The 19303-nt window shown below is 46.3% G+C and overlaps 1 protein-coding gene across 10 annotated transcripts in view; it reads left to right on the top strand.

Moving 5' to 3' along the window:
- Positions 1-15672, top strand: part of LOC144172621 (medium-chain acyl-CoA ligase ACSF2, mitochondrial-like) — a 123295-nt gene extending 107623 nt beyond the window's left edge. For 6 of the 10 annotated variants that reach the window (XM_077701270.1, XM_077701271.1, XM_077701268.1 and 3 more), the window contains 3 exons: positions 1231-1372; positions 9063-9173; positions 15238-15641. In XM_077701270.1, the coding sequence (XP_077557396.1) occupies positions 1231-1372; positions 9063-9173; positions 15238-15363 (379 nt within the window). In that variant the 3' untranslated portion in view covers positions 15364-15641. Of the gene's footprint in view, positions 1-1230; positions 1373-9062; positions 9174-15237 lie in introns of all 10 variants that reach the window. The other 4 variants (XM_077701275.1, XM_077701266.1, XM_077701274.1 and 1 more) reach the window with 3 other exon arrangements.
- Positions 15673-19303: the final 3631 nt, after the last annotated feature.

Here is a 19303-nt window from a genome sequence, read left to right as displayed (position 1 = left end):
TCTCCTTTCCTCCGCAACGCGGAGGTGCCTATTTCCGGTCTGTTGCCACAAAAAAGCAGGCATGGGTGCCTGCTCGCAAGTGCGCGCTCGTGCTGGTAGGGCGTTTTTGAAGCAATAAACGGTTTTAGTCGAGTGGTCCCGTTGAAAGGGAAGTATTGAGTTCATCCTTCAAACTTCACGCGCACTCAAAACACAAAAGAAATGACAAAACTGTGCCTACAGGTTCAGGCATAGAAGAGGTTCGTACACAGCGATGACGACGACGGAAATGGGAGAATCTAGCCGCGAAGTTGACCAGTGACCGCCGATCGGGCAGCCATGGCCTATGTGACGTCCCTTAGGCCATGCCAGGGGTTGCATAAGGAGGAAAACTGAAGAGAGAGCGGTTGGTTTTTCCGCGTCTTTCACATCGATTTGCGCGCTCACCGCTTCACGTGCACGTGTAATATTTGGCTCAGATATTCCTGGCAGTGTAATCTAAACGTCGCTTAGGTTTACTTGCACTGCTCAAAGAGTGTTGCAGGGTCCCTTTAAATATTGCTTTCGAGCACAGTAATCCACGACTTTTCAGCAGTCGCGAAGCAAACTGCTATACGTGTTATGGCTGAGGAATATAACACAGTAAATGGGGACGTTTCAGAAATTGTACATTCAGGATTCTTTTGCACTTGTGATAAACTAGATTTGCTATGAGAAAGAAACCTTTTTTGCAGAAATCTTGTGAAAAGGTGCGCTGACACTTGCTAAAGCACTTGTATTGTGTTACAACAGCTATTACCTTTACTTCAATCTTACTTTCTTTTTAGATTCTTTTTTCTTGCTTTAGATTTTCTGATGTTCATCATGACGAGTTAGGCTAGCCTATCTCTTAGCAGTACAAAGGTTTTAGTTTGTAGGAGGAGTGTATTCAGCAGTGGAAGATTAATGAAGTTTGTGGTTGTTTAGCCATCCTATTATCATTTGGAAGAAAGCTTTGTTTGAAGATCGGTGGATGTGTTTTGGTGTTATTATTAGAAGGGAGATTGCATTGTATTACTGTGAAATCATGCAAGCAAAAAATTCTCAGCGCCGAAATCATAAGAGGGTAATGAAATTATTGATGGTCTTAAGTAATCCTTTTTTATTCAAGAATAGTCGTATAAGCTGGAACAGTTTCGTGTGGCAGTCACGCAATTTTCTGTGGCTGCATGTTACCTCGTTAATAATGCACCTTCATCTCTTCATGCACAGGGACGTTGGGGTTATGGACGAAGATGGATACGTGGCAATTGTGAGCCGGATCAAAGATGTTGTAATTCGTGGTGGAGAAAACATCTTCCCAGGAGAGGTGGAAGAAGTACTCAATACCCACCCAACCGTACAAGAAAGTCTCGTGAGCGCATGCCTTTCTATAAGTGGACATTTAAACTAATTGTCACCTATAAAACTGTTGTAATGTATACTATTCAAAGAAATGCTGCAGTGTTAAGCAGCTTTTAAAACAGGGAGGCTCCAGTATGCCCTTTGATTGCACTCTCTATTGGAGTGTGCCGTGCGGAGACCAAAAAGATCCTGGCCAATCCCCCGAGTGGGTATGCGCCACAAACTGCGCAGGAGGCCGCCTGGTTCTTGCTGCGGCAGGAAACTATACATCCCCCTCGCGAGGGGCACGATCAAATGCAGAGCATTTCCGGGTGCGCACGGCGTTAAGTAATTTGCGTTACGTTAAGGTTGTTGCACTTGTTGCTGTTGGTTGTTGTATTGTAATTAAATGAGGAGACGTATTTACGTGGTCACGTGACATCATTTATTAGCAGGTGGGTATGATTATTGTAGCGCAGTGGGAAGAGCACCATGTACCTCGCGTTCCGCCCACAGGTAGTGAATCCGTTGTATCAGCAGCTTCTTGACGTAGTTTGAATGAGTCAATGATATAAGGCGCGTTCGTAGCTCTGCATTCTGTGTCGGCTTTGTGGCGCAGTGGGTAGAGCACCATGTACCTTGCGTTCCGCCCGCCGGGTCGTGGGATCGAAACCAGGCGCCGGTAAGTATTTTTTTATATAGTGTAGGGGGAGGGGGCGGACGACGATGGACAACTAGAACGGGTGACATCGTGAGTTAAAGAAATGCTCTGCATTTAAAAAAAATAGGCCGCGTATGTACTCCTTTTGTTGCAAATGTCTCCGAAAGACGATAGTCGACTGGTACCCCAGGCATGCAAATGCCTCCCTTGGCTGTCCCTCTCATGCTTTTCCTGTCCCATCTCGTTCCTCCCAAGACAGCGCTCTAGACGTTTGCTCAAGTCATTTTAAATTTACCTCGTTCCACTGCTCCAAATCGGGTGCCTCGATGCCAGCGCTGACATGCGGCGGAGACGCGCGTGAATCAAGGAACTGCTACAACGTTTACAGAATCAGGTTAACCTACTCCACGAGCGTTCGAAGGCGAACGTGGAACCTATGTGATGGAAGCCTTCGTCGGTGTTCCGCTACATATTTTTCAATGCCGCCAGGTGGCGCAGGTAACAGCAGGCGACCATTTTGTGCAATTGAAGGAGTATTTTGTTTGCTATCGCAAAAACTAAGCATTCGTGAAGTTTTTAATAAACGAACACGGCAAATATTACTCATGTATTGATTTCCGGCATTAAATCTGCACAATCTCGTGTTTTTGTTCAACAATGTTGAAAAGTATGTACAGTAACACCAAAAGTAGACGTTTAGGTTTGGGTGTGCCCGTATAATACTATTGCGCAGTGTATTTCACTTTGGCCGGGTGGCTTAGTCGAGTCACCGGCAGGCAGACAGACACACACAAAAACAGACCTAAATTGCTGCGTTTAAGTAGCCCAAGAAAGACCATCGTCTTTAAAAACAGAAAGGACTGCTCTTGCTTCTTCGGAACAGTCAGACTTCTTGCACATTTAAGGTCGGGTACAGCAAAATTTGGTATAGCTGCTTTCAGCTCGCAGCACACTGCATGTTCATAAGCTACAGAATTTGGTATTCCCCGCAGCTATCGCATCAAATAATTAAGGTTTGATCCTGGTCAACAGCGTACACAAGTTTAGTTGACTGTATAAGGAAGCAAAGAAGGGGCTTAAATGGCGAAGAAAGGGTTATGGGGAGAGAAACAATAAAGTTCGTTTGTGCCGTGCCTGTAACCGCTCATAGTTATTGGTAAACTTCTACCCAATCGCCCAAAACACAGTCCCCTTGAACTGTATCGGTAGCCTGTAACATGTTGTAGGCGACATCTCGGGATGTTCTGGACGTTTACGCAGTTATGGTTCATGCCCAACTAAAATCTCAGCGGTCTACGGCGAATAGAAGGTATGTACTGAGTGAACAGTAATTTCCAACCTTTTCAGACGACCCTTCAGCTGGAGATTTCCAGTTGTGAATAGGAATGCAAATGCGGCCTTACAGGAAGACTTACAGTTGGTGGCACCAGTTACAGATGCAGAAAACTGGGAAGCGCTCTAGAAAAAAAGATAAAAAACGCGTCCATGTTGGCCTTCCAACTTTACTGTCAAGACCTATGGTCAGTGGTTGTACCGATACTGAGACATATTTTCATACTCTTCATAGAATTCCGAGCGCCTGCTAACCTATAGAATATTTCGGTTTCTGAAACGTTCGCTCATATTTAGTACGGGCAACCATTATCATCGGCTACATTATGGTTCTGTGTCACTGATTTGCTCTTTGTCAAAGCCTCCGGCAATTATTCGATAGAACTACATTTACGCTTGCTTCCCAAAAAGCTCTGTGCTCAACAGCCGGACCTCATTCTTCCTCATTCCCTTTGCCAAACTTGTGCTCTTGTATCAGAATGTTGTCCAGCCCGTCCAACCAAGACAACATATTGATGAATTCTGCATTGATATGGTAAAGTAACTAGCGTCTCCGCGAAACCAAGAACATGCCAACGGCATCATCTAGTTATAAACAACGCCCAAGGGACAGGAATTGAAGCTACGGGCTCTCAGTGATCGGAAAGGGAGCTAATTAACCCCTAATGTGCTACACAACATGCCCGAAAGCCGAATTCCGGGTATTTGGAGAGTGCAAAAAAAAAAAAACATTGGCCGGCTATCTGCTACTTTCGTGCAAATGTTGACGAAAGATGATAGTTGTCTGGCGCTTCTGCCAAGTAAATGCCTCCCTTCTCTTTCCGTCTCACCTCTTCCGCTTTTCAACTGCCCTTTCGTTCTCCCAAGATAAATACGCAAGACGTTTGCTGGAGGTTTTTTTTTAATTTACCGAATTCCACTGGTCCATGCCGGGTGCCTCGATGCCAGTGCTGCCGTAAGGCGGGGACGTGGTGAATCGAGGCGCCTACCACAACGTATATAGAACCACGCTTCCCTACTCCATGCGGGCTCCAAGCGGAACGTGCAACCTATCTAGTGGAATCTGTCATTAGTGTTCCCATTCGCTTTCTTGAAAGTCCGCCAGAATCGGTAGTAGCGCTTGCGACAGCAGGCGACCGAGTGAATGTTTTTTTCTGCAGTAGGTGTAGTATTTCATTTGCTATCGCAAAAATCAAGTTTTCATACATTTTTAATACGGGAACACTGCGAACATCAATTATATATCGATATTATTCCAGATATTTGGGCAATGTTTTGCTCTTGTTCAACAATGTTTACAAGTATGAAGGTCGTGACCGGACTAAGACGCTTAGATTTCGCTGTGGGAATACAAATATATTAGGCAATTACTCCTTCACCTCGGCCGGGTGACAGACAGACAGACTGGCAGACAGACAGACAGACAGACAGACAGACAGACAGACAGACAGACAGACAGACAGACAGACAGACAGACAGACAGACAGACAAAAAGACAGGCCAAACTTTCTGAGTTCAAATAGCTCACCAAAAACTATCGTGTTTTAAAGGTTACAGAAATATAAAGATATGTAAACAAAGGTTCTATCGTGTACCTCAGAAAACGAAAAAAAAAAGAGTGCACTGCACGCTAAACTGCACGCTCACCTGGCAGCAGCCAACTATGTGTACAGTGCCATGTTTGCCACTGTACACATAGTTGGCTGCTGCCAGGTGAGCGGTTCACATTGTACCCGCTTGACTTAGGTGAGCGGTTTCAAACTGAGGTATGGGCATGGTGGGGAAGCGGTAGGAGGTACGCTACTATTAAGTAGTAAAACCGACAGTTAGGCTAGTTGGTGTTGATACATCGTTAAGTAGCGCTTGAAACAGGACAAAACAATAGAAGACACACTCGACTGCTCAAACTCGCAACTGTTTTTCTTACGCATAAACACAAATATATACGTGTATGCGTTTTGCGTAATAAATATCTGTGTTTAAGCGTAATACAAACAGTTGCGAGTTAACGCTGTCGTGTGTGTCTTCTCTGCTTTCTTGCTATTTCAAGAGATACTTGACGATGACGCTACTATTGGCTTTACAAAAGCAATGAACTAAGCGAAAGCAATGCTCTCTTGTTTTTGTCCAGCGATATCATGTTAGTGATGCAGGCGGGATGCAATTGACAAGATCGACGCATGTGAGAGGCAAACGCAGAGAGTGTACACGGGTAGTTGAATTGTCGGGAGGTCACGAAATGCTTTCGCCTTGTCATAGTGTCGATTCCCGGCGGCAGCAGGGTGCCGTTCCGGGTCTTGACGAAAGGGCGACAGAGCGCTTTAGCGCCGCTACCGTTACTGCAGGGAACAGTGGGCGGCACAAAGAACTTGCACCGGCCTGAATTTTCCGGAACGGGTTGTTTAGGAAGAGATACATGACAGAGTAGCTGCAATTGCTGGACTGCAGGAAGAAGTGACCGCCCCGGCAAGAGAGAATAAAAACCAAGCTACCCGGCACAGAGTTTTGGCTCCTGAAGCTGTGGCGTGAACGGTGGCCCGTTGATACGGGTCGGGCCCAGACAACCTGGCGACAGCTCGCGACTTACGGGCACACTATCACGGGTACAGTGGATGGATGACGTTCGCACTTGCATACCAAGCGCACCACCAGCTTCAGCTATCGAACTGCTATTCAGGCTCTTCGATATGTTGTGCTTTGTCCTTCATCCACCATACTTTTAAGTGCGAATGCACTTTATAAGCGACCCCAAACCTTCCACCGCCGGCGACGGCGGCGGCGGCATCCGCAGTCCTCCTCTCCCTAGCAACGGCGTGGAGCGGAGAGGAGCGTCGGTAGCAACGGCGCGGTGACGTCACTTCACCATGTGACCGCGCTCGCTCCGCCTCCTCGCCGTGGCTGCGCGGGTGCGCGCCGCTCCCCGCACCGCTCCTCGCGCCGTGACGTCATGGTATGACGTCACAGCGCGCCTCCTCTCCCCAGCAGCTGCCGCGCGCCTCTCTCTCCACCGTGACGTCACACTCTCTCCTCTCCCCCTCGCTTGGCTGCAGCTGCCGTGCACCGCTGTCCCTCTCCCCTTGCACTCGCCTCCTCTCTCAGCCACCTGGCTCGGCGCGCTCGGCGCGGCGTACCCCCCTATATATGCAGCGATAAACTGCCAGACCGCCGTGGGTCGGTTCGCGCGCGCTCACGGGCGAATGCCAACGGATTTTAACTTTACTCCCCCTCATAGCATCACCCCGTGCATTCGCACCTAACCATGTTCACCCTCGGGGAAATGCTTGGGAGTTTTTTTTTCGTGGGGCCCGCCCACAAGCGGGCGGTTGACCTCGTTTTTTCAACGCAATCTCTTCCTCCTTTCCGGTATTCAGTATTCCCTGGTAGCTCACGTCATTCTCTACCACCGGTTTGGAGGCGTATTGGGGGTACCAAGCCACTGTCAAAGAATGATAGCTTAAAAAAGCCCCCCTGCCAAACTATTTAATCCTACTTAAGAAGTTTCCAAACCTAAAAACTTATTGCCAAGATTGGCAAAATGTCCTGAAACTCTAATAAAATATTATGCACCCCTCCATAAATGATTGAACGCGAAGCCGTCTCGGTATGGATTGTTTGGTTGGCCAATCGCACACAGCGTGTAGGGGCTGCCCCTGTGGTATGCACCACTTTTCTGGGATACCCAAAGCAACTTCGGGTGCGCATTCTGCAGGGGAAACGTTTGGGGTTGGGGTGCACTGCGCGGATTTATCCCGGCTGCTTCCGTTCAGTGAGCAATTTTTGAGTGGGTTCGGGCTTAAGGTGTTAAACCACAATATAAGACGTAAGGCCTATTGCCCTATACCTCAAAATTGAATTTAGGCCTATCTACTTGTGGCTAAGCGCCTTACGGCACGCTGAGCAACGCCATTGCTCTCATGACGGATTCTTTTGTTGTTGCCCGAGTTTTTCAAACGGCTTCAAGACAGAGACAAAGCAACACAGAGAGAACTATCTTTTTATTATTGAGCAGAGGCTGATGTATGAGCTTTGCCCCATGAAAGTCATCCCTAGTCTCCCACCTGTCTTTGCCCGGGCCATCAGGTTGAGCTGGGTGTCCGGGTGTCGGCTGTCCACGGAAGCCCTCCACCACTTAAAGGTGGGGTTGGCAAGTGGAGGCAAGGTAGGAGTGCGATGGCGCTCGCGTACTATATGGCAAAGGGTGCCAGGCTCGGGAGATTGTGACATAGGATGTTTTTTGAGGGGGGGAGGGGTAAGGTAGAGGTGGGTTGGATGGGGAAGGTATTGGTTTGTAACGTCCGCCGTAATGTCGGAATCGAACATTCGGATAGGTACCGGCTTCATAACGCGAGGGTCAAATGATCGATTCCGGCCAGGTTGTTTTCTTTCATTCCACTGGCGATAATTCATCATCATGGTCAGATAAATTGGGCTGTCCTGTCGGGCGTATCGGCGTACAACGGCATCAGTGAGGACACGAAAGCTTCGCTTTGAAATTATTCTGCAATAGAGAAGAGAACAGCTCAGTGAGTCCCTGAAGGCAAGAGTGCAGCAGTTGCCCTTAAGAAAAATAGCACGGCCTATTGAAATGGTATTAATTATTCACACCTGTGCGATTTGTTTTGTAATTTTTACCCTATGCACAACAGTATAATTGAGAAAGACACCCAAAAGTACTAACCAATATACCTGTCTCTTTCCTAATAAGTATTCATTCAAATATTAGCGCAAGTCTGCCCGCGCGTATTTTCAAAGACGGCGTTTTTTTACTGTTTTGTTGGAATCCACAAAACTCTTATGGGCCTGCAAACTTTTTTAGGTCCTTTTCTTGCCCTTTTTAATTTACCGGTGCCTAAATAAAAACAAGTGTGGAAATCGCTAGAAACTGTCGTTTGGGAGTCGAAATATGTGTTCCGTTCTGCTAGAAACCTTGACTTTGGGAGTGCGGATCTTATTTTGCAAATTTGCAGTACAGCAGTACTCAACTACACTAGGCGCAGCTAGTAGTCTCTTGAGGCGGTTCTGCTCGCTCTGCTGTAATTGATCGTACTGGGTATTTGTCGTTTTGCCAGTAAAAGAACGCATTTTTCTTTTCATGTGGTTATGCCATGCTTCTAAATCTTCAGGAGCATTTCCAAAACATTTGTCGCACTTAGGGCTTCATTGATCAGAATAAAATGTTTGTGGATGTCTGGCGTGCTCTTACCGCCATGGTAACTCTTATCACTGCATTGAAAGCTCGGCAAGGAGATGTTTCTGTGCTGTCTAAAGGGGCGGCCCGTGAGCGCTTCGCTTATGTTTGAGCTTGGAGCACTCGGCTACTACACAAACACGGAGTTGGGCCTCTTCAAGTCTGTCTTGCTGCAAGTAGCGGTAAGCTCCTACATCTGGCTCTACGGTGCCATTCATATGAGCCAAAAACTGTGTGCTTCTCGTCATGTAACAATCCATGATTGTTAGCATCTCAGATAAAAAAGTTCCTAGATCTGTCACCTATTCTGCCCGAATTATCTTCTCCTTCGCCGCGGGGCAGGTAATGTTATTGTGATCGGCAGCTGGCCATATACTTGTCCACATAGCATGGTATACGACTTTTGCCTCTAAATGTCGGTAAGAGAGCTGATGGGAATTCGGTGGTTTCGTATTTTCTGTTTTGAAGGTAGGGTGCAAACAAAAATGCGACCTGTTTAAGTGCTTGTCATTGCTAATAAAGCGCTTTTCTATTGTGAAGGTGATCGGAGTGCCAGACCAAAGAATGGGCGAGGAGCTGTGCGCATGGGTTGTCCTCAAAGCGGAAGCGAAGGTCACTGACGACCAACTCAAGAAGTACTGCAAGGACAAGGTAAGCCTCCTTAATGGTCTTGTTTGTTAGCAGTAAGCGTGCACATCTAGACTGTGAGAGATTTCAAAGAAGCATTCAGTGTTTGTTATTAAAAACTGACTGTGTGGAAGTGCTACTCTAATCCAACTTTTCTTCATGGATAAAAAAGAATTTATGCGGTAGCGTGTATCTATACTTGCAATCGCTAATTTCGAACTTATCGCTGAATAGTCAGCATCTGTCCATAATTTTGTGTGTTAATTCAAAGGTGCTTCGGAAGCTATCGCCAAAGCATTAACTTCGAGCATTTTCGGAGATGGTATTGCGATGAATGGCCTCCTGCCGTTCCCATTCAATGTCGGGTCCTCACGGGTGAAAGAACATCGGAGAACTGGGCCATATTTGCCACGTGGACATCGATTGTAACTAACATTTCGAACCTGACCATTCAGTACACTCTAAATTTCTTAACGCGTAGCAAGCGTAAGTGTCTGCGATTTTTCGTCCGCTTTTTCCAAGCGTGATGTGCTTTCACGCTGAAAAATCACGCTTCCTAAGCATGATTCGCGGGGTGTGTAACGCTTGCAAGGCGTGAGTAAAATATACTTTTTCACGCTTGTTTCAGGCGTGGTGAACTATCAAGCTGAGCGCTCACGCTTGCCAACCATGACTGGCGGCCTCCTTAACGCTCAGTGAAGGCAAAAGAAATATTTTTATTTACCTGATGCGGCATTCTCCAGCCGTGCATAAGACGCCACTCTGACCGCGTGGAATCATTTAAAATGAAACTGAAAGAACAGAATAGTTGCCGTACAGTATTTATTGTGTGTATAGCTTGGAACAAACTCATAAATACGCAGAGAAAACGTTATCCCCTTTTAGCTTTCTTTTTAAATCATTTTTGATGGTCAGAAAGGCGTGTTATACACAGCAGGAGAATGCTGCATCAGGTAAATACAAATCCTATTTTCCAACTTCACTAAGCGTTAAGAAGGTCGCCAGACCCGGATCGAAAAGACTCGCATTGCTATATCGGCGTTGTTTCTTCGTTATACACGGTCCCAATCTTAGTAGTGTAAGCAGAATAAAGGGGGTTAGGATTGCCTTGAACGACGGTTGTTATAAAGACTAAGCGCCATTGAAGGCAGAAGAAAACAAACGTTATTAAAGCATATTGAACAAGTGTACCAAGCTAATCCCATACAATCAAGCTTGTGCTGCGTGCATCCTTTCAGCGTCATTACCTATACGTACATATAAGAAAATAAAGTGAAAACGTCTGTCAGGATTGCTGCGAACGTCGAGATTTTGAATCAAAGCTGAGGTACAACGCAGAACAAGATATTTAAAGAAATTTTAAATTTGAGTGGAACTTTGCTATTCACAATAACTTAGAAGAATGCTTCAATACAGAGAAATCCGAGAAATAAAGACAGAAAGTGCACAATGGGCTCCAAGCGAATTCTTCATGCCGCTTTAAAAGCACGTGAACATTGTTTTGACGTTAACTTAAACGACGTGTAGTTACATCAACAAATCGCCTACCATTTTGAGTGCCCGTGTGATTCGATCACATATAATTACTACCTGAAGAAATCCTAGCAACTGCCCGAAGGAAGGCGGATACGTAACTTCATCTATGTAATATCCACGAACCCAGCACCAAGGACTTGAAGTGACATGTCCAATTGCAACTTCCTGTTTTCCCTTGGTTCTGCAGAATACCAGCTCCTTGTAGCCGCCTCATACATTGCAACCGCAAACGATGTCCACCGGTGAAACATGGAAAAGATAAAAAGCGTGGCTTCAGTATAATAGTTTTACACGGTGTCCCTGCTGTGATTCGCCAAAATGTTTAAAAAGAGCAATGGCTAACTCGAAGAAAACCTAGTGCATAATGTTTCCAGTACAGTGAAGCTGCGTCCAGTAATTTTTCTTGAATGATATTTAATTAGCTAATTGGAATTAAATTTCGAACTTAAGAAGTACTGTCTGAATCATTAAATTTTCAGTGAGGCACTTGTAGGTGTCCACGAGGAACATCTAACTGTAGTATTTTTCGTGATGTACAAATTGTGTACTGATTTATTCTGAAGGATAAAAAAACCCTGAAAAACATGAAAAATACCACGTGACTGCTGTCTAGCCACGACAAAAACCACTGCCCTCACATAAACTGATTGAAAGCAACTGCTTTGCCTCCCACACGCCCAAAGAGGCACCGCGTCACCTTGACAGTGGCGTACATGGTAGCAGCAGCAACAGGAAGTTCCGCGGGGCGCATGTGGCACATAAGGCACAAACAAGGTCGCGATTTTTTCTTTATTTCTCTCCTTCATTGCATTCTAACTCAGAGGGAGCCTGCTCGAGGGCACTGATTTATGACGCGGGCTGAAGCGCAGTCACGTCGTATTTTTTGTATTTCCAGGGCTTTCATTATCCGTCAGAATAAATAAGCACGCAATAAGCACGTCGCTTAAAATACCGCAGCCTCTCGTGGGCACCTACAAGTCACCCATTGATACTTTAATGACTGGGACAGTACTTCTCAAGTTATAAAATAATTACAATTGCAGAATTGAATTTAATTACAAATAAATTACTGCCCACTGCTCCATTGTACTGGAAACATTCTGCACTAGGTTGTCTTCGCGTTAAGCCGGTGCTCTTTTAAAAAATCTCGGTGCATTATAGCTGGGACACCGTGCATGTGCGTTCGAACTGTCAAACAACGCACGAACTGCTGCCGCGATATCGCAGCATAAACGCGCCCGTTTCTGTGGAATGAGACGTAATTTTCAACGCTTCGTAATGTGCACGTCGACGGTGTGAATGGCGGTATACAACATTTTTGTCGTTTTCTGGGTGCCGTGCGGAGTACTGAGAGAGCAGGCGGCTCTTTCATCAGCGGTGTCACGCCTCTTCACCCGAGAACAGCCACCGACGAGAACCACGAGCGCGGCCGCGAAATTTACCACCAGCGAGCCAAAGATGCCTAGCGCGAGAAACCGACACTGGCGGAAACACGAAGGAAAACGAAAGAAATGACTCACATCCACAACATCTAGAAACGCAGCTCTTCCTCCTTTCTTGTCATCCTTCCCAGCCGACCGCATTACCGGTGTCAAAGAGACCTAGGCCTGGCTATAATGCGACATTCCGAGGTCAATAGGAAGACGTACACAATACTCTCAAAACGTCTTTATTTCCAAAATATTTCCAAAATACATAATGAGCAACAACGTCAGGAAATATTTTCTTACCTAGATATTCCAAGCGACCATGGATGACAGCGCACTCCCCGATGTAACAACGGCACCCGGAAAGGAAAGTGTAGTTCGCCGTGTCCCCCGAGAATTCCCGGCAGTCGAAACTCGGTGTACTCGCACCTACCGCACGGCACACCACACGCGACACTCGATGTCAAGTTACTCGTCACGTTGTTCCTTCTTCCCCACTCTTTACCACAAGAAAGCGAGCCCTCCGCACACCACACACTTTAATGGCAGGCCGACACGACGTACAAAGCGCCTGCTTCGGCCGATGCCTCCACCGGCTCTAACTCCGTTTTCCCGGCAAAACCAATGAAGCGAGCGCCACCTTTCAATGCCGTCGCGTTAAAAAAAGAAAAAACAAACCGGGGATGCGTGAGTCATACCCGCATGCAGAAAACCGTCGCACGGCACCATTGGGTATATAAATCCCGGTATGTATATGCGTGAAGAACAGAGGCTCGATCCCAGGCGCGGGGTTTTCTTAAGCGTGGTTTTTCCGGTTCAAACGCATAGAATGGAGCCATGAAACAGTCGACAACACCCACATTCGCGTAAAAGAAAGCGAATGTGGGTGCTCTCGACCCGCTTCACGCTTGGCGCGAAGAAAACAACTCGCACTTTGAGTCAAGTGGCACTCAAAAAGGAGATTGTGACGCCAAGCGGCATGTTTCACGCGTTACTACGCGTGACCAATTTTAGAGTGCACAGACGTCACAGATATTGTTGATGCCTAGTGCCGAGGCGTCAAATAATATCCTCATTCACTTGGTTGAAGTATCAGGAATACATTTGGCCATACTTTGGTCATCCTATCAGAACACACTCCGGCGGTGGCGCTCCCAATCATTTGCACTTAACGATATTGCTCCGAACTCAAAATATCGCGTACTCGTAGCCCCATAGATCAGTAGCACTTTAGATCACTTGTCACTCACTTGTGTATAAATCCACAAAGGTAAGGGGTCGAGTTTCGGCAGTTGTAGCAGAACTGCTGTTCTGCGGTCAACAACCGCCACGTGCATGATTATTTATGTTGTTCCGAGTCGTGGCTGCAGATATTTCTTTTATTTTTCAGAAAGTTAACAATGTGAGCACATGCACGGAGGAGTTCTTTACGGATGCTAATTTATCAGCGAATGAAAAAGAATACACGCGACAAAATTATACAGCCTGAACTGTTCTCGAGTAAACATTTAGCTCAACAAATCGCTCCAGCATTTCAGTTGATGCCCCGAGCTCTTGAGTAGGAGCAATAGCAATTCGGACTAACGAACATCTTATTTTCAATTAATTTATTCTCCAGATCAACCGTTAGACAGCCTCCTTAGCTATAAGCTGCCAGCTGCAGCTTGACTATACCCACGAGCCGTTATACATAACAACAACAATGTACAACAAAAACAACAAACAACAAAACCGCAAAAAGTAGCTCTTTAGGATGTGAAAAAAAGAAACTAATGCAAGTTGTACAAATGGTATAAATAATACAACTTGTACAAATGATGCAATTATCGTATAGAAATTATAAAAGGCTCCCATGGAAAAATAAAAATTGCAGAAATAAGTCGCGTGTACAATTTCGCCGGACATGCAGTATACAGATGAATCGCAGAATAGAATTAAATAAAACCGTTCCGGAATCATAACACAATTTAAGTCACATTCAATAGTCTTCTTACCGGAAAAAAGCAGTCCATATTTTCAGCTCTTGCACACATGCCGCTGTGGCTCAATGGCTGATTCGTTGTGTTTCTTAACCCAAGGAAGCGGGTTTCATCACGGCCGCAATGGTCGCTTTTCAGATAGAGGTGAAAAGAGAAAGCGTCCGTTTGCCGTTAATTCGACACAAGTTAAAATACCCAGCTCATCCAAAATAATCGCTAGCATGTCACTGTGGGGCTCCTTTTAGGCCATCTGTAGCTATGGCTAATAAATCAATAAACCCCACAACCAATCAAACTTTTTCACGGTGCATCTCGACTTTTCGTTCGCTTCGGAGATCACTGATGTTTTCCTTGTGTGTATGGAAGAGGAGGTTATAAGGTCAAAGAAAATCTGTCTGATTATTTTGAAGCTAAACTGGGGTTCAAAAAATACAGCTGGTGATTACGATTCTCCCGAAACCAAAACTTAAGGGCTGAGTTTTGTTCGTTTTTGTATCGCGGTATACCGAAACAAAGTACCTGATAGAGATGTCCATATACCGAAACTCAAGATTTAAAGCCATTTAAGCTCCGTTTAATTGAAAAAAGATACTTTTCCACTTAAAAATACGGAACGCGTTCAAACTCTTTGGATCTTTGCCCCACAGTGACGCATTATAGGCAAGAGTTACTTAATATGTGCCAATGCTATAAACGTAGTTCTCAGGGTATTTACCGAAACGTACCCTCCAAGCGATAGTGTGAAGCATAAATAAGACCCACTGTCATTGCCCAGTAATATTTCTTGACAGTGATTAAGGTGGCAGCTGCCAGTCGCACAAAGAAAATTCGCCACGTCCTGGACAAATCGCCGTTTAGGGCCGGCATCATTTACTGCTTTTAATGTTTTTTTTTCAATAGCTCCAGTATGTCTCGGAATTGTGTAGCATAAATGGTATAATTGTCATGAAGACGGCGCAGATATATTAATGAATAAAACTTGTTTCGTCATGATGACCCCTTTGTAGACTAGATTTTACTACCAGGCCGCGTGAGTTTCTGAGGTTTTGTTGAAAACAGCATGGCCTGGGGAAGTGAATTTAAATTGTTGAATGTCATTCCTCTTTTCCACTCAAAAATGTTCTCACCATGTTTGCCTCTTTACAGTTGGCGCGATTCAAAATTCCTCGGTACTTCATCTACAACCAAAATGTCCCAAGGACGCCAATCGGGAAGGCCCAAAAAGCCAAGATGCGCCCCCTGGCTATGGAAATACTTGGACTCACTAAGTGATATTCGGTGTTTTTTAAGTGTTGTGCGTTGAAAAACGGTGGTGCTAGGAAAAACTCGCGTTGGTCATTTCAAACCTCACCCTATACTATACTATTAGTATAGTATTTTGTGCTACCTTTCAAAAATTGCCGTCCCGATTTTTCTCTTGTAGATGTTGATTTTTTTGTACTTTTGCCCTGTGTGCTTAAACTGTTTGGATTTTGTATATTTGGAATAAAGCATTTGTCACCCCTTCCACTTGGCGACAATGGAATGGCAGTGAACATGTGGTGTGTTTTTCCTTAACTGACGAAGCTATGACACAGAACAAAACACACTTGTTTGTGATTTGCGCATTGACATTATTCCTACCCAGATAAAACAAGCTTATGTGGCGCAGTGTTCAAAGCTAACCCTTGCGCCGTCTGGTATGGCGACGGTTGCTGTCGACATCCGCGCAAAGCGCAGGAGCAGCATGTCAATATGGCAGGTACGCCACTATTAGTTGCTTCATCGTGACTGCTTCTAGCTTCAATAAATTGGGGTCAGGGGAACCACGCCGGTTAGGGGAACACTGGCGTGCAATACCCTATATAGAGAAGCTGTGGAACCAGCCTCATACGCGGCATTGCTGCACGCTGGAACCGGTAGCGCCCTTTCGGTAAGGCTGGCACGTTGCATATTCATTAGCTCTTATGAATCACATGAATTGCCCCGACGATAACAACACAATGAATTAATATGGCGACCGTGGACGTCGCACATTTATTGTAAAATAAACGCCACCGCTTTCTCTTTTTTCTTTAAGTAGAGTGTTATTGGCGATGTTTTACTTTCGTATACTGAGAGCGAACACATTAGGTCTAATATAATGTTCGGAAAGGCGGGTGCAGATTTGCAGATACCCGTCAATAACATGGGGAAATAATTTCGGAAGTGTTTTCAAATTTAAATTTTTCGAATTACAGAATATCATTCGCATGTATTTCGGTAGTTATAAGCAGCAAGAGCCATTACCCGTTTCAATGGTATATCACACAGCTATGGTGTCCTTGTATACCTAATGTAGAAGCGGATGCTTTGTGCTTTAGTAATTCTGAAGATCTATTTTGCGAGCAATTACGAAATTATACATGCGCAGTATACCAAAGTATATAAATTACTCGAAAACATGCCTAAGCAGTTTGAAGTTTGTACAAATCATAGACACAATGGTTGCAACGAATTATTCGTATGTTCGCTTATGTTTCATGTACGCTATAATTTTTCAGCTATGCTCAACGGGTTAGAGAAATGGTGTTTTTTTTTCGTCTGCACTGTGAGTCTTGTCTGATTTAACTTATCATGCGCGTAGTTGAAAACAAAAAGGAATAAGCATGATATAACCACTACCGCGATAACTCTGCCAGCGTAGCCGTGTTACCACCGATTACGCGAACATGTTCAATACATAAGGTGTGTTGACCAGCAGCCTCCAGAAAAGTGCGGTTTCCGTTGCGTCAAATATTCAGAGGGTGAGGCAATCGCGAAAGAGCGAGCGATTGTGGCATGGGTACTTCCGTGATAGGCCGAGCATACGCGAATGAAATTTATACGCAGCGCGAGGTGCAGTCTTCTCGGTCACGGCACATTTCTGCTGCGTCACAGGAAGTGTTCGCGTGATCAGCGAACGCACGGCGACGTGCGCTACTCCGCTGCTACCTCGCAGTGAGCCGCCGCCGCCGCCGACCAGCATGTTGCAAATCGTGTTTGAACCTACCTCGCAAATGTCACGTGGTTCGGATTAGTCCGGCCTAAAAGAGCAGTGAGCATGTTCCATGTTGTGTTTGAACCTCCCTCGCAAACGTCACGTGGTTGGGATAGCAAAGAATGGAAGAGCGTCTGGATAAAGTGTCAGGGGGAGGGCGCGCCTTGGTCGCGACGCATGAGACGTGTGAGGGAAGGGCAGTGAGGAAGATGTCGCCGTAGCCGCACGTGTCGTATTCCACTACACCCTTCTCTAACGCTCCTCTTCGTTTTCTTTCCTTCGTCGCTGCGACGTTCGCTCAATCTGCTCCCCGCGAAGCCCACCACAGATAGTTGTGTACGCGTGCCCGTACTCCCATATCTCGCCGGTGAACACCCTGATAAGGCGCTGACAAGCGGATCGGTCGGCATGTCGACATGTGGCGCTCGAGATACCACGCCACACGCCATTTGGGAATGCCCCTCTTTACCCACGCTCCGTTTAGCGAACACTCCCACTACCTGGCTACAGGTGACCGGGAGATCCTCGCCCGAGCTACAGCTCCTGACCGCCACTAGGGCTCAGGATTACCTTACGCGCCTCCCTCACCTGAGGGACACTCGCTAGGACTGAGCCTCGTCAGAAATAAAGTTATTCTCTCTCTCTCTCTCTCTCTCTCTCTCTCTCTCTCCCGCTACATTATTAAAAATTTGGGATCGTGTACGCTTTGTATTGAAAGAACTAGCTGCCTGACAGCTCACCTTGGCCCATTTTACTACTGAATAAAACTCGCAATTTAATGGCACTTCCTAGTATTAACTGAACTTCAAGAACGCGTCACCACCGTACGCCGCGTTGCGACGTCCCTCGGACAGCTAATTAAAGAAATCCAAGCGATCAGCGACCATCCTAACCTCGCGGCGCAGAAGCTGCCACTCGATCTTCTCTGCTCGGAGTTCTCTAACAGTTCATGAGTGCCACTCAGTGGTTAGCTCGCGTGCATTAGCTGAAAAACGCTCCGTCACATTACTTCAAGTGCTGCTTCGAAGCCCTGGTGAGTTGGTTGCTACGGAAGAGCTTGGCCGCGGCCGGCGCCGGCGACGGTCTCGCGTACGCCAATGTTATCGGAATGAAATGGACTTTATCATCTATAACGGCACAAACTTCTTGCCTCTTACCTCCCGCTTTCTCCGCTTCTCTAAAGCTGCTCTTGGTAGCGGCGAAGCTCTCTCGCAGCGTACGCTGTCGGAACAGCGCCGGGTCTCCGGCCTGTGTGCTTCACCGGAATGTTATTTTCACGCATTAGTGAAAGGCTGCCTTCATAGGCACTGTCGGCAAAATGATCGGAGCAGATCTGGCTGTTTTTAGTTAGAGTAAAGCCTTTTTGCTTGCACGCTGCCGTCCACTGGGCCGCAAGCGGAGGGTCCCTGGGGAAGCTGTGAAACACGACAGCAGTTCGTCCGCCCGTGTTCTTGAAGCCGTACATAGCACAGTGCGACGGCATGGCGCACACCCGGTGGCATCAGAGTGAACGCGTTGTGTTGTGGCGAGAGATATACGTGAAGACACAAGAGAAAGATAAATAACAATTAGATTACACGTCTATCCAACTCGGAGCCTCGATCAGAAAGGCTGGGAAACGGCGAAGGGGCGGAGCACACCGCTGGTCGACTTCCGAATATGAAGCTAATTCCGGTCGCGGCCTCTGGGTTTCTCGCTCTTCTGGCGGCAAGGTAGCGAGTGGTGGGCGGTTCCTCGGGTCAACTTTATCGACGAATATCTCAGCCCCCAAGCGAGGTATGAGGAAACTTTTTTTACAGTCATAACCTATCCAACACACTAGTTGTAAAAAAACAAACATTTACTCGCTTTCAAAACCACTTCACCAGTCCTTTAAGCATTTTTCCCCCTCCATGGATTCCGCCAAGGGAGTAAGGCAAAGAAAATGCTGGGTGCTGCGTATGCCGAGCCTCAAGGCTTCCTAAATAAGGAAAATAGTACGCACATTTCAAATTTGCCGCCACAGTCATTGCAAAACGCAGCAGCGGACGTTGCGTTCTCTGAAGTCTTGAAGCGTTTCTCAAACGAAGAGTTCCGGTCTTGATCGAAAAAATGGCAGTTCTTTTTTGCAGTGCGGTGCTTTAGACAACGGCTTTTTCTTTGTGAACTTTGGGAGAGATGTCAAAGCCTGCGGATAAAACGAGGCGGACCATTCAGTAATGGAGAACGTTCACC

Source organism: Haemaphysalis longicornis, unplaced genomic scaffold, assembly GCF_048455015.1.
Source record: "Haemaphysalis longicornis isolate Haplotype H1 unplaced genomic scaffold, Haemaphysalis longicornis Haplotype H1 scaffold_249, whole genome shotgun sequence".
NCBI lineage: Eukaryota > Metazoa > Arthropoda > Arachnida > Ixodida > Ixodidae > Haemaphysalis > Haemaphysalis longicornis.
The sequence above is the reverse complement of the archived record's forward strand: the minus strand, read 5'-3'. Positions and strand labels throughout refer to the sequence as shown.